Source organism: Lactuca virosa, chromosome 8 (genome assembly GCF_052849685.1).
Source record: "Lactuca virosa cultivar CGN04683 chromosome 8, Lactuca_virosa_CGN04683_v6, whole genome shotgun sequence".
Classification (NCBI taxonomy): Eukaryota; Viridiplantae; Streptophyta; class Magnoliopsida; order Asterales; family Asteraceae; genus Lactuca; species Lactuca virosa.
In genome coordinates this window covers 336921401-336935624 of record NC_136433.1, presented here as the reverse complement: position 1 = coordinate 336935624, position 14224 = coordinate 336921401, and the positions used below count along the sequence as shown (strand labels likewise).

General features: G+C 33.9%; 1 protein-coding gene across 3 annotated transcripts; it reads right to left on the bottom strand.

Annotated features, from left to right (window-relative positions):
- Positions 1-239: 239 nt before the first annotated feature.
- On the bottom strand, positions 240-6040 carry LOC145132392 (cyclin-like protein). Of its 3 annotated transcripts, none has more exons than XM_079067149.1 (12): positions 5505-6040; positions 5316-5361; positions 4789-5226; positions 3557-3963; positions 3308-3484; positions 3030-3104; positions 2872-2938; positions 2310-2786; positions 1616-1976; positions 1089-1142; positions 645-719; positions 240-519 (listed from the first exon to the last, which is right to left on the bottom strand). In XM_079067149.1, the coding sequence occupies exons 1-12, from the start codon at positions 5814-5816 to the stop codon at positions 480-482; spliced, it is 2529 nt and encodes an 842-aa protein (XP_078923275.1). In that variant the 5' UTR covers positions 5817-6040; the 3' UTR covers positions 240-479. The 3 variants fall into 3 exon arrangements, with proteins under 3 accessions (XP_078923275.1, XP_078923277.1, XP_078923278.1); XM_079067151.1 differs by having other exon boundaries at positions 4789-5223; XM_079067152.1 differs by lacking the exon at positions 645-719.
- Between the last annotated feature and the right edge of the window lie 8184 nt (positions 6041-14224).

The following is a 14224-nucleotide window of genomic DNA, read 5'->3' as shown; positions in this document are numbered from 1 at the left end:
TAATGCATTGAAGAATTCAACAATGAGAACCTTGAACAATTCAACAAAGATCTTGAACTCGAATATTCTCAAATTGTAAGATGTATTCAAAGTTCTATATTCTCAAATTGCAAATTGTATTCAAAGCTTCATTTATACACATTATGACAATTTGTTTAAACCTTATCAACCATGTTGCTAAGTGTTTATTTCACAACAAAAGTTAAACATTCATTTTAAAGAGTTTACTAATAAGAAACTACTTTGAAGTTTGAAACATTATATTCAACCCCCATCACATAAGCTAACAAATTCAATGAAGGATTACAACTACACTAATACACTTCCCAATATGCAAAATCCAGGTGAAACCACAATTCACAAACTTGTTCCAAGATCAAGTACAAGAAATAAGGGCTTTATAAAACCTAGCTTCATGATTAGGACATCAAAAAAAATAATTGCGTATTACAACATATGTTCATAATCCCTTTTTACACTTATCCCCTTCGTGACCTGGATCTTGAGCGCTTCCTTTCCCTGCATAAAAATATAAACCAGTTCATAAACCAATAGGACTGTAAAGTCAAAATGTTTGAGGTTAAAAGTCAAGATGTTTGACCATTAGAGTCAAAATGTATGTTTGACTTTGACAATTGACATACCTGGTGGTTTCAAGAGAAGAATAGTTATTATGCTTGTGCTGAGAACGCTTGCTAGGTGGAGACCTTGACACTTGTCTAGAAATCAAACATCTCATGCTAAGCCAATGAATGAGAGTCATATATATATATATATATATATATATATATATATATATAAAAAGACATTGGGATTTGGGAGGTACATGTTAATTTCCGTTTATACCCTTTTCACAAAATGTAAATATGCAAAAACCTATCAACACTTTTGCATATTTTGTCACCTAATTACTATTATACCCTCCAAAAATAAGTGTTCAAATCCCTCATATACAAAAGGTAATACTATTGTTCCTAATAAATGATATGCAAGCATAAGAAACTTAGGACCAAAAAAAAAAAGTTATATTCAATTTGAGTTAGAATATTATAAATTTATAATGTTAAGATTAATTAAATAATAAGTACCTTCTTGATCTCACAGGAGATGGTGATGAATTGTGCCTTCTAGAATGCACCTTTCTGCAATGTACCAAATTCATTCAAACAAACTCATTTGTAGTTTTGTATTCTCAATAAAATTTTCATTTTTTGACTAATTAATATATTTTATTAAATATGCAATGTCAAACAGAATATATATATTTTTTTATATCATTAGAGAGCATTCGTCAAGATGATAAAAAATGACACCAATATCAAAATTTAAAGAAAAAGAAAACAAACAAAACGACCAAAGAATATTTTTATATTTGTTTCTTTATAACTCTGCAAACTTGTTGATCAAACTAACACCAAATATCAAATATAATTTGTGATTAGAGGAGGGGTTTATATAATTAAAAAACATTTCAAATAGATGATGACTAATAAGAAAAAGCCTTGCATTGAAGAAGATGTTTATTTCAAGGGGTTAACAATTGTGGATGTTTTGACTTAATGTTTTATTGAAGTGAAGTATAAATAAATTTAAGCTCCAAAAATGAAATAAATACCTTCTTGAGTCATCTGAAGAAGTGTCACTTGAAGGAGAATGATGTCTTTTGTGCCTATTTTTACTTGATCTTTCATTCTTTTCATCTTTTGTTCTTTCTCGCTTTCTACCATCTTCTTTCCCATGAGATCTTTCTGTTTCTTTTTTATTCTCACTCTTGCTAAACCTTTGATCCTTTATTTTATCTTTATTACCATTTCTATCATCTTTATTTCCCTTCTTTGTGTTTTTTTCTTTTTCATCCTGATTCCTACTATTCTCATCTACCTTTGCCTTTGCATTTGCATCCACCTCACCATTGTAGTCTTTACTATCCAACTTTCTTTTATCCGTATTTTTCCCTGTTATCAAAACCTGCTCACCTGGAAAAACGGTTTTTCTAAATTGTCAAAAACATTTTTGTTTTAATCACTAAGGGCGTGTTTCCATTAAATGATGTGTGTAAGAACAAAGATTGTTTTTTTTTTGGACACCAAATGAGAGTAAATGACTATTTTAACCTTCTATCTAGAAACAAAAAAAAGACTAAACACCAAAATGGTTCGATCACTAAGGGCTTGTTTCTTTTTTTCCAAGTGTTAAATGGATAAATGATGTGTGTATGAACAAAAAACGTCTCTTTTTTCGACTGAATGAGTGTAAATGTAAATGACTATTTTACCCTTCTGTCTAGAGGTGATGTCTGTGGCTCTTACCTTGAGAATCATTTGGTAATAAATTCTTGTGACTAATACCATCAATTAACGGTTCGTGTTTGCCATCTGATACTTTCTCATCACCGGAATCATGATTCCGATGTTCTTGAGTGACATGGTCTGCATCTGCATCTGTCTGAGAAGAACTTTTACCATTTGGGCTCACTCCATGGGAATCACTTTCCTTTTCAAGAAACTTGCTACCATCTACATGTGAACTGCCATTCTCAGTTGGCTTGCTATTTATGGAAGAAGATGGATTCTGGACTTCTTTCTCTTCATCATCATCATCATCATCATCAGAAGCATAATTACCGAGTCCTAAAACATCTCCAGGTGAACTGGAATTGGAATTCCGACTATCATCGGCATCGGTTCCTTTGGTCTTAGCTGGAATTAGTAGAACCTTTGCAGAAGAAGACTTGGGAGTTGGAATTGCTGGAATCATATCACTTGAAGCAATCGGTTTATGCTCAACTACATAACCACAAACCTAGATTATGTTACAATGAGGTAATAAAGAAGATCACAGCTAATGAAAATAAGAAAAAATAAAAAAGACCTTCCACAGAAAGTTCATCTTCCTCAAGAACTTTGGTTGCAATTTCATCAAAGAGTTCATCTGTGACCTGTTCAAAAGCATTGTAGGCAACTAACTTAGTACAAAAAACAAGCAAGATCATAGATCATAGATGAATGATTAGTATGTATTTGGGGCACCTTTAAAAGGACTTCAGTCAAGATTCGCTTTATTTCCTGGTTTATTGCAGCTGTTCTAGCTGCTTCCACATAATCCTACATAGAAAAATGAAGGCAGATGTCAGTTTTGAGGATAAATAAAGTAAACCAGAAAAGTAACACCACTCTTGCAATGTCAGTTTGGTTGGATGGAATGGAATAAGCAATGTCATGGAATGAACCATTCCATTTCTTCTCTGATTCCATCATGATCATACCAAACACTGCCTAAATTCAATGAATCAAAATTATAATAGAACCTCATCATCATCCTCTTCTTCTGTAGACATGCTTTTTCCATCCACCTGATCTCCTTTCCCAAGAGATCCCTCCATAACTTCATCTTCATTAGACTCGGTATCCTGCCTGGAAATCTCTGTTCCAATTACTGCTTTCTTCTTAATTATTTCCTCTCTAAGCCAATTTGGCACTGAAACCTAAATACTCTTCCAATCTCAGATACATAGTAGAAAACAACACAACAGCAGAAATGATATTCTATATTATACCTTTTTATTTCTTTCAGGAAATCCAGGGGTCCCGTATGTATCAATAGGGAAGCCACTTGTTACATGAAATGCATTTGATGCCCCAATGGGAAAAGTTGCATTTCCAGATGCCATGGTTGGTTGGAAGCTTGATCTTCCAAATGAAGGTGTGAGGTGCATACCAGAGGATATTGCCCCTGTTGGGTCATGATCATGACTGAATCTTGGCCCAAAATCTAAAGGTTGATTGCTAAGATCGGTTGTTGGGTCAATAGATGGGTTGCTAAATGAATAATGAGGTTGTTCAATGGAAATTAATCTATCTCTAGGAGATATTGGTGGTGGGATTTGGTGTTGTGGAGCTGAAGCAAAAGGTAGATGTGATGGTTGATAAAATTTCCCCTTTGTTTCTCTTGAATCTTCTTTTCCTGACATTCAAATGAGGAAGTCAATCCACTGAAATGTTGACTGTTGTTAAAGTTTCATATAGCCATTGATAGAGTACAGAGCTTATAAGATATTTTCTAAAAGAAAAAGAAAAATATAGAATACGGACTTTCTCTACTTATTTGATTGTTTATTTCTTCCAAATTATGTATCTTTACCAAATATTTCTTTTCTTTTAGCAACATACAGTTTAAAAACAAGATTTTTCAGTTATTCGAGTAAGTTTAGTTCCATATGATAATGTAAAAAGAAAAAAAAAATCACAACTTTGACTTCTCTTCTTCCTTTAGTTTCTTCCAGCAACTGATGATCCTGCAAAACACATCATTTAAAAATCCTAAACAATCTTCAACGATCATCTTCTTCATTCGAAACATAACAAGGTAACTGTAATACTTGGTAGTTAAACCAATCTTCATTGCAGCTAAAGCTGTCTCTTCCATACGAAAGAGCACTACAGGTCTCAAGTCAGTCACTCGACTAAATTACATATCATTCTTCAGTCTTAAGTCAGCTGTGTGTAAGATTATCAACAACTACTTACAAGTTATGTTGGTCATATAAACCATAAAATAATTTCAAGCAATCATATTTACAAGTTGAGGTGAGAGTAGAAAATGATGTCCACAGAAATCACTTCAGCAGTTAGAACATAAAAGAGGAGATAAACGTAATAGAAGTAAGAAGCTGATGAACTAAGAAGCTTATAGTGACAATGTACTTCTGGGGAAGGGGAGAAAACTATTGGAAGCAATTCTGTGAACAAGCTCCAATTGCTAAATCGAATACATCAGTTAACTCATTACCTGCAACAGAAGAATAACTAGAAGGTACCTCCTGCTGGTGAGCTGATAAACTTGTAGGTGCAGGTTCTTGATGAGGAAATGCAGCAGCTGGGTCCCGCAAGTTTCCATCTCTGGCAGTATATGAAAAGTTTCCATCCGAGGCATATCCAGATGTGAATGACGATGGCTCCTGCAAATGGTTTGCAGGTGTTCTAGGTGGAGGTGGAAAAGAAGATGGATATTGTTGATAGTTTGATGGAGGAAGTGAATGTTGTTGAAACTCTGTGTATGGAGGATCCAAGTTCTGGGTATATTGATCCTGGTAGCTTGTTTCTTCTTGTCGACTGGCAGGGTTTGACTGTGGATGCTGATGCTGATGCTGATCATCTGTTACAGCTTTTGAAGCTGCCCATGCTCTAGCCCTGGCAGCCCAATCATCTTCATTTTTGTTATGTGCTGCTATAGGAAAATGTTAACAACAGAATCAGCACGTTTTTTGATACTCTGATCAGTAGACTCAGATGTGAACAACAAACAGAAATTCGAACCTGAATGGTCCCATCCTTGATGACCCCAGTTTGTATTACTCCACTCCTATCATAAACAATCAGTAAACAACAATGCTCGAAACTTGAAACATACAAAGTGTAGAGAAAATCACAGCACGATCCGCGAACACCTCGATAATGTAAATATTAACATTCATGAACGATACGTATAGTAGTATTTAGGGTTACCTGATTGACAGGAGGATAATGAGGTTGTGGTGGCGGTAGTGGCATATGAGGTCTAGGAGGAAGGGGGTAAGGGTTTGAAGAATACGGCATCGGTGGAGGGGGAGCTACCGCATAAGGAGGGGGAGGAAGGTGGTGATCGGGGTGTTGAGGTTGGGGAGCCCACTGTGGCGGAGGAGGTGACGGCGAGTGGTACTGAAATTGACCGGAATACCAAGTCCCTGGAGGTGGTGGAACTGGTTGTTGTGGCGGTCGTTGGTGTGGATCCGAAGAAGGAGGAGGCGGAGGCGGCGGCCTCACGTATCGGAGGTCCATTTACAGTATATTAGGGTTTTTTTTCTTGGCCTTATTATTGCTTAAAATACAAGGATTGTAGGGACAGATTTGGACGAAGATAGACGGAGGAAGAAGACGGTGGACCGGAACGGAGATAAAACGGCGGCGGAGACGGAAATTCTCCGGTGTGAGACGCGGCCAACGGCGTTGGTCGACAGAAACGCAAAGCGAGAATTTTTTAGCAGGAGCAAAATTTATATCGATATAGTAAATTGCAGTTTATTTCTAAAGTTGCATAAATGTTGTAAAACTCAATAGATATTTTTCTTTTTTTTTTTCATCAATGGAAATGGATCATTTTGTATAACACACTTTGTTATTTTTTGGGTGGGAAATGACTTTAAAAGGTAACAAATTTTCAAAAAGATACGGAAATTACCATTATTCCTTTTTTAGTGTAAAAAATACCATTAAATTGAAAATTTTGTATAAAAAACACCAACAAAGTACACATGAAGGCTTGTGGTAACCTGAGGTACCCGATTACCTTTCATCAGAACTTTTGGGAACGGCAACCACTATTTCTCTTCATACTGGATCAAAGGGCTATCGGATTGTGAAGTGTTGGAATGTCGTTGTTTAATGTTTCTGCAATGATCGGAAACGACTAACCCACGATCAACATAGCAGAACTCTGAATCGTGGAATCCGTCAAGCATGGCATCGAGTTTTTTGAGTGCTGGAAGGTTTATGTATAAATCAGACCTGGTTCGGGTCACCATAACCTCAAAGGTGCCTCCATCTGAGAATTGTTGGAACGATGGAGTAAGCTCCACGACGGAATCAGTTACTAATAAAAGCTATTTCATCTCTTTTCTCCACATTTTTCTCCACATTGACTTCATTTGTGGAGTCAAGGGTTCCAATTTCCATAGATCTCCAAATACAATAGTTGAAATGAAGAAAAACATCATCAGTCATCACCATTATCAAACAGATAAGTTTTTAAATTGTATAGATATCGGATTCAAAAACAGTTCAATACATATCGATGGAAGACAAACAGGCAACAAGCTGCGCCGCTAGCTTAAAAATTAACAAACCATAGAGATGTGTACTGGCATTGGAGATAGCAAGAGTAGTACAAACTCTGTTTCCTCTTTTAGACATATCTTCCCCGAGCAACAGTTTAGAAAACCGATCTTTCATCAATTGAACCTCTGCAGATTACATCATAATTCACGAATTAGAAACGGAAAAAGCTGTCATTCCAAATTTCAACAGTAATTCGACTTTTCCATCTTTGAATCATCAATAAACTAACAAAATTTGTATAGCAATTAGTACTACCTCTGCTTTTGAAGTCAAATCATAACTGTCAACTTTAAATTTTGCTCAACTGGAAGAGAATTGGCTCAATAAACTAACTTTTGCTTCGATGTTGAATCCATTGTTTGTGGTGATTTCTGTGGAATGGGTGAACGAAGGAGAAAGAGTAAAATGTATGATTATATAGTCAAAGTTTATTCGTTCCTTTTTCCTTAATAGGAAAATTGATATCTTTTGGCCCCTCGATGATTTGGTGCCGACATCTGAAGTGCTTGGCCGAGCCCGAACTAAATTGAATTGTTTAATCAGTAGTCTAAATTCAGTCGTCATAAATCGAGAAATCGAGAAACAGAATCTTGGACTATGAGATTGATTCTAATCAATGTCTCATGTTCATACGATATCTTATAGAACGAAGGAATAGTTGATCACTTATCTCAGGGCCAACATTTGATTTGAATCAGAGTTCGACAGTGGCTTTGGATGGCACACTATGCTGTTTGGTTCAAGGTTATACTTGAAAATGTAGTTATAGACTAACCCAAGTGGGAGACTATTGGAGTAAGGTGTCTAAGCTCAAAAGTAAATTGGTATATACTTATAATTAGAGGCAAAGTCCATTTTGGGTTGCCCTTATAACCAGAAATAGCTAGAAATGATATTAAAAGAGAGAATGATAATATATTATATTATTATATGATTAATAAACTAATTGGAAATTACGAGGAAATGATTTGTTAATATATTATATGATTAATATATTAATTGGAAATAGATAATTGGTTTGTTAATTTATTATGTGATTAATAGATGAATATGAGATCAATATAATTAATTTGTTAATTTATATGATAATAAATTAATATGAAATCAATGAGAATTATTTAATTATTAGTCAGAATTAATATAGAATTAGTTCGGGATTAATTGAAATTAATTAAATATGCAATTGGTGAATTGTAATTGTTCAATGGTTGAACAAAAAGAAGCAATTCTAGAACACCCCCCCCCCCCCATGGTATGGGCAGTTTTGGAGGGTTTCCTAGGGTTGATGGAAGTTTCTTGGCTGTAGATAAGGAAAAGACTTGAACTGGGATTAATTTCCTTATTTAATCGATTCAAGTCTAGATTTGTCTGCAAGTTACTTAAATTATAAGTAGGATCCCTTGGCTCGTTATTTTGGTGAATACTCTTTCCTAGAAGCATATGAACAAAAATTCTACCTCTATCCTCTCACTCCTCTTCATCTAGGGTTTCTAGGGTTTTGGGTGTGAGCCATTAGAGGCATCATACTTTTGGTGCTAGGCTTTCCAAGACCAACAACTACAATGGATTGAAGTGATTTGTTTACTACAAAAAATCAAAGGTATGTAACCCTAATTCTTGTAGTTTGATTATACTAGGGTTTCATTAGGGTTCATGTTAGTTTTGTTGTTCATAGTATGTTGCCTTCAAAGTGTTATGACATAGATCCTTTAGGTTGCATGTGCCCTTAATTGTTAAGAGATTTTCCGCAAATACATATATTTTGTAACCTATAAAACCCATCATATGTTCCATAAAGTTGGAAACTTTATGGAACCTTGAGGCCCTTGGTGGTTATATGTTATAGATTTGAAAAGTTATAGGGTTTTGTTTCCATGCAAGAGATTTTGACCTCATTTTCACCATTTTAACCTAACTTGAGCTCAACACTTGCATAGGACATCCATGTCTATAAATCAATGATTTTTATGATCCATCGGGTGTAAGAAAGCCTTCTGGAAAGTATGAATAAGTGGGATAAAGGATTAAGGGCTTAATGAATTAAGCTGAATAGAACAGGGGCCACGATCATTCCTAAACACATGTTAGTCATATCTCGCATAAATATAGTTGAGCATGCTATATTTATCCCATATATGATTACATAACTATCTAGGCTTAACCGCAACGTCCAACTTATCTAAATACTTTTATATGGTTCTTATTACGACACTGTTTGTAGTATGTATGCATGTACGTATACTTTTATAAAAATACGTTATATTTTAAAAGTATACTTTTAGTCAGATCGTTTTAGCCCCATTGATTTATAGTTGTATATCTTATATGGTTTGATATACTTAGTTCACTATAAACAATGCTCTGATACCAATCTGTCACACCCCCAAATCGGTAAAACGGTGGAAACATATGGGGGCGGATGACGTCATGTACAGTATCAGAACAATTGAATAATAGAGATCAAAGCATTCCAAACATTATATTGATAATTGATTAGTTTTTACATTGTATTCGAATCATTGTTTGACTCCAAAAGCATACAACAAAAATATAAGACGTAACAATACTAAGCTTCGTCTTCACCAAAACCTGTGTGGGTACCTGTCTACTGATTTCCTGAGAATACAAGTGGTTTTGAAAAAGTGTCAACATTTAAATTGGTAAGTTCATAAGTATTTTGTATGAGAAATATATGTCTTTGTTCCTTGAAAATGATAATATGTTCTTCCAGAAAATCCAATATTTTCTTTTAGATGTGATGTAGTCTTAAATGTTCCAAGACCAAAATATATATAAGTATTGTTGTACTTTGTAGTAGTATAATGTAGTTTTATATCTTTATAAAACCATTTGAATGCGTGTTTCCATAATTGTAAACTGTATTATACTGGAAAATAATATACTGTAGTTGTATCTGTGTAAAACCCTTTGAGTGTATGTTTCCATAAATGTAAATTGTATTGTACTGGAAAATAATGTAATGTAGTTTTATCTAAATAAAACCATTTGAAGATATGTATGTATTCGTAAACCAAACGTATTGTTAATACCCCTTGTGAGTTATTTTAACCATACTTAATGACCGTGTTGGCCTGATACGACGTTCTTCAGGTGTCGGAATGTAACGTCATTTATCACCCAGACCTGCCGATCCAACTGTAGCTAACAGTTTAGGTACAGGATTGTCAGTCCCGTATAGATCTATACATAATTGTCTCGCTCTCTTACGGGAGATTCTGGTTATAATTCAGGACTTTTGTTGGTACTTAGATAAGTACTTGGAGACGTGTCTCACAAAGCCATATTGATTATTTACGTGTAGTATGATGAAAACTCCTTTTCTTGTAAATGTATGTATCATCCTTTTGTAGTGTTTACATGGTATATAATATTTATGCCTTTAAATAATCAGTATATATATTGTATCTTGAAATGGTAAAATAGTATGTATGCTTCATAAACTATACCTATTATAGTTTATAAAACTGTTTCACTTAAATGATGAATTCTTAGTATATACATTATCATTTTGTACTATGATAATAAAAATGAATGGAAATAATTATATATTTATTTTTGTATAATTATACCTTTTTGCTCAACATGTTACAAAAGGGTTATAGTTTATAAACTATTTTAAATATAGTTTATTTATTGGAATCCAATTGTATATTTCGTGTGTGTGTGTATATATATATATATATATATATATATATATATATATATATCGTAAGAAAACCGTAGTGTATTTGTACGAAACTTCATAGCTTTGAAAATTTTGCAAAACTTATCATGTATATGCTTACAAGTGTGGAAATAAATATATTTCGTGTAATTTAGTATATTTGCACAAACAATAGTAAAAATATGTGTAATCATATTGTATTTTTAACACAAGTTTTCTTCTATTTTACTTCTATTCCCCCCCCCCCCCCCTAAAACATAGAAAAATCGTGGAAAACGTAAGGGTATGAACTTACCTCGAGTGTGTTCTTGGCTGGATAACGAAATGACGGTGATAATCTTTAAGCTAAAACACTTGAAAGTGTTCGTGTCCTACGAGTTTTTATCATACGTTAACGTGTATAAATTAGTTGTACTAATATGAAAGTGTTTATAAAAACACTAGATTATTTAGGTTACCTTACCAAGATCTCATAGGAATCAACTATGTAAAATAACTTTCTGGGAAAAGCTTGAAGGTGTTCTTGAGAAACTGATGAAGATTTGATGATTGTATGAATATCTGAAGGTGTTCGTATAAGTTTTGAGAGCAAATGTGAAGGAACTTTGAAGTGAAAATGAGGAATGGGGTGAATGATTTCGGTTGAATATATATATATATATATATATATATATATATATATATATATATATATATATATATATATTGTGACATCCCCATTTTCACGGCCAGAAAAGACCGATTTTGTTTATGCTGTTTGAAAATCAGAGTAACATTTTAAATAAAAGTGTTGCGGAATTTGTTCCCAGAAAAATATGATAAATACGTTATCAAATCATTTCCAAAGAAACATATTTTTATTCATTTTAAAACATTTGGGATGTCATCGTCAATACAGAAACATAAGCATAAACAGAACTTACATTCATTATCACTAGTGATTTATATCCCCTTAATCTCTCAGTGTAATGTAACTTCATATCGACACCTGTGATACAAATAAGCTTGAGTGGGTCAGGTTGGGAAACCTGGTGAGTACATAGGGTTTTCAACCCACAATAATATAATTATTATGTTTAAACATCAAACAATCAACCCAATTACCCATCCCCATTATCTTCCTTATTCTTAAGGGTCTACCCTAAGAGTCATCTATCCTGCATTCGTTCATTCCGAATTCCCTTTCTTCCAGGGTTTATAAGACAGGCACTAAGTCCAGAGCTGCCAATGCTCGTTCGTAAAGCACTAATTCCATAGTTGTTAAAGTTCATTCATCGGGTACTAAATCCATAGCTACCAGTGTGTATCTAATAGGTACTAAGTCCATAGCTACCAACGTTTATCTAACAAGTACTAAGTCCATAGCTACCAGCGTTTATTTATCAGGTACTAAGTCCATAGCTACCAGCGTTTATTCAATTGGCACTAAGTCCATAGCTGTCGATGTTATTTATTAGGCACTAAGTCTATAGCTGCCTATGTTCACTCATATCATCTTTCATCTCTCATCATTCATCTACCCATGTTTACCCAACATATTTGTAGATATAAAATACATATACAGTTTAAATCATTTAAAAGATGTATAAAAACGTTCATCCAGCATAGACAGCAAGTATTCAGACAATATGCACACATAACACGTAGTTTATATAAAATACTTCATATCTATGTGTAAGATGAAAGTAACTATGCACTCACCTGATAAGGTGGTGACTCTGTACTCGGACAGCGCTTTGTTTACTTAAAACAATTTCCTTCGACAAAACCTAGTATCATTACCACTAGATTTTAGTCTAACCTTATAGTTATATAAACTACTAAACACCCCTTCATAATACTATTTTAAATAGATTTAACGATATTTGTACTAAACTAATGTCGAAAGTACTCAACACTAGTCTTATAATAACCGCATCGTCGATACCTTTCTAATGATATATACATTTGTATATATATGTGTACGTATATATGATTTATACTTTATTTTAATACGTAAATATGCTATTATAATTTGTAACTCGTTCATAAGAACTCCATTTTTGACGTTCTTTATATCCACGCGTTGGTATTTACGAGTGCTACAACTTTCATTTAGACGCCGTCAGCTAATTCTCATTCTATCTCAGATTTACAAAACTGTATCGAATTTATCGCGCTCGAAGAGTAGGGACCAAGTTTCGTCCATATCTTTAACATACGAGCTCTACTATCGACATCATTTATATCCACGCGTAGGTAAAACCAATATCTAAAACTTTCATTTAGACTCCGTCGGCTAATTCTCGACCGATCTTAAATTTAACAGTAGGAGGAGATTATACTGTTAAATGTCCGCGTAAAATTCATAACTTCTACATACGAACTCCGTTTTCATCTGTCTTTTTACCGTTGAGTTCCTATTAATGAGATCTTCAACTCTCATTTAGGTCGCGTAGGCCAAAAACCGCTCGAACTAAAATTCAAGTTTCGGGTCGTGCACTGCTATGTCAAATCTTAGAAAATTCATAACTTTCTCATACGAAGTCAGATTTGGGCGTTCTTTTTTTGTATTAACGTATACTACAAATTTTGTTTAGATCACTAAGGCTAAAAAGTCTTCTACCGTAAATTCGCTATTTACGTCTCCCGGTGTCGTGCCGGTTTTGCTGTAAAACTTCGACGGGCCATAACTTCTTCGTTATAACTCAGATTTCGGCGTTCTTTATATGTACGGAACCCTTGTAACATATACTACAACTTGGTTAAGATTAATCCTTCTAAATAATCTTCCATCAAAAACTCATTTTTTATGCTTATCGTCTCTAAATTGACTAGTCCGGATCTGCGGGCGTTATATATATATATATATATATATATATATATATATATATATATATATATATATATATATATATATATATATATAAGTGATTTGACATTTGCATTGGAATATGTATTTTATCACATTGGATAGTGTGCCACCGTTTAAAACCAAGGATTTCCGCCTATCTTCTTTGATTTCGGTCCATTAGTCCAACCGAGAACCAAGTCTTCGGTCTAAATGGGGTTCTCAGTCATGGGAGGGATTTCGGTCTAAGGTTTGAGATTTCGGCCTCTCATGTTCTCGGCCAAGAGGGTTCTCGGTCAAGGCAAGTGAGGTTTTGACTTTTGATTCCTAAAACCGGAAACCCTTAAAGTGGGGTATAATTCATTATTTATTGGAATTAATTTTTAACTATTGACTTTCTTTGACTTTTATTGACCCGAAATAACCGGTTGTTACAAATTATGAAATACCTTTATTACTTTTGGCTTCCTAATCTATCACCATTTCCAAAATATTTATGCCAAATTAACTAACTTATATTTGAGAAAAACACTTTCACATAACGAATAAGTTGGACTTGCAAGGTGGTTAAGCTTAAACTACAAAAAAAGTCTCATTCCAATGGTAACAAGTTTTAAGAAACAACTGACGTAAGAAAATATTAGACAATAATTACAATTTTTTGCACCATCCTAAAAAGCTTATCTAGTCACATATAACACAAAACCTTAAAGACGTTATTTATATGCATTTCATTACCATTGATTTTAACATATATTTTTTAATAATTAAACTACTTTTTCACACGTTACTAGTAGTAGCAAGCATGCCCTTGAAACTATGTGGCTTGAAATAGTG

Excerpts from the sequence above, each read along its gene's own strand:
- LOC145132392 (XM_079067149.1), bottom strand. The coding sequence starts at position 5,816 with ATGGACCTCCGATACGTGAGGCCGCCGCCTCCGCCTCCTCCTTCTTCG. Across the intron at positions 3,105-3,307 it reads AAGAAGAGGATGATGATGAG|GATTATGTGGAAGCAGCTAG; the intron begins GTTCTATTATAA and ends TTTTCTATGTAG. Across the intron at positions 1,977-2,309 it reads ATTACCAAATGATTCTCAAG|GTGAGCAGGTTTTGATAACA; the intron begins GTAAGAGCCACA and ends CCGTTTTTCCAG.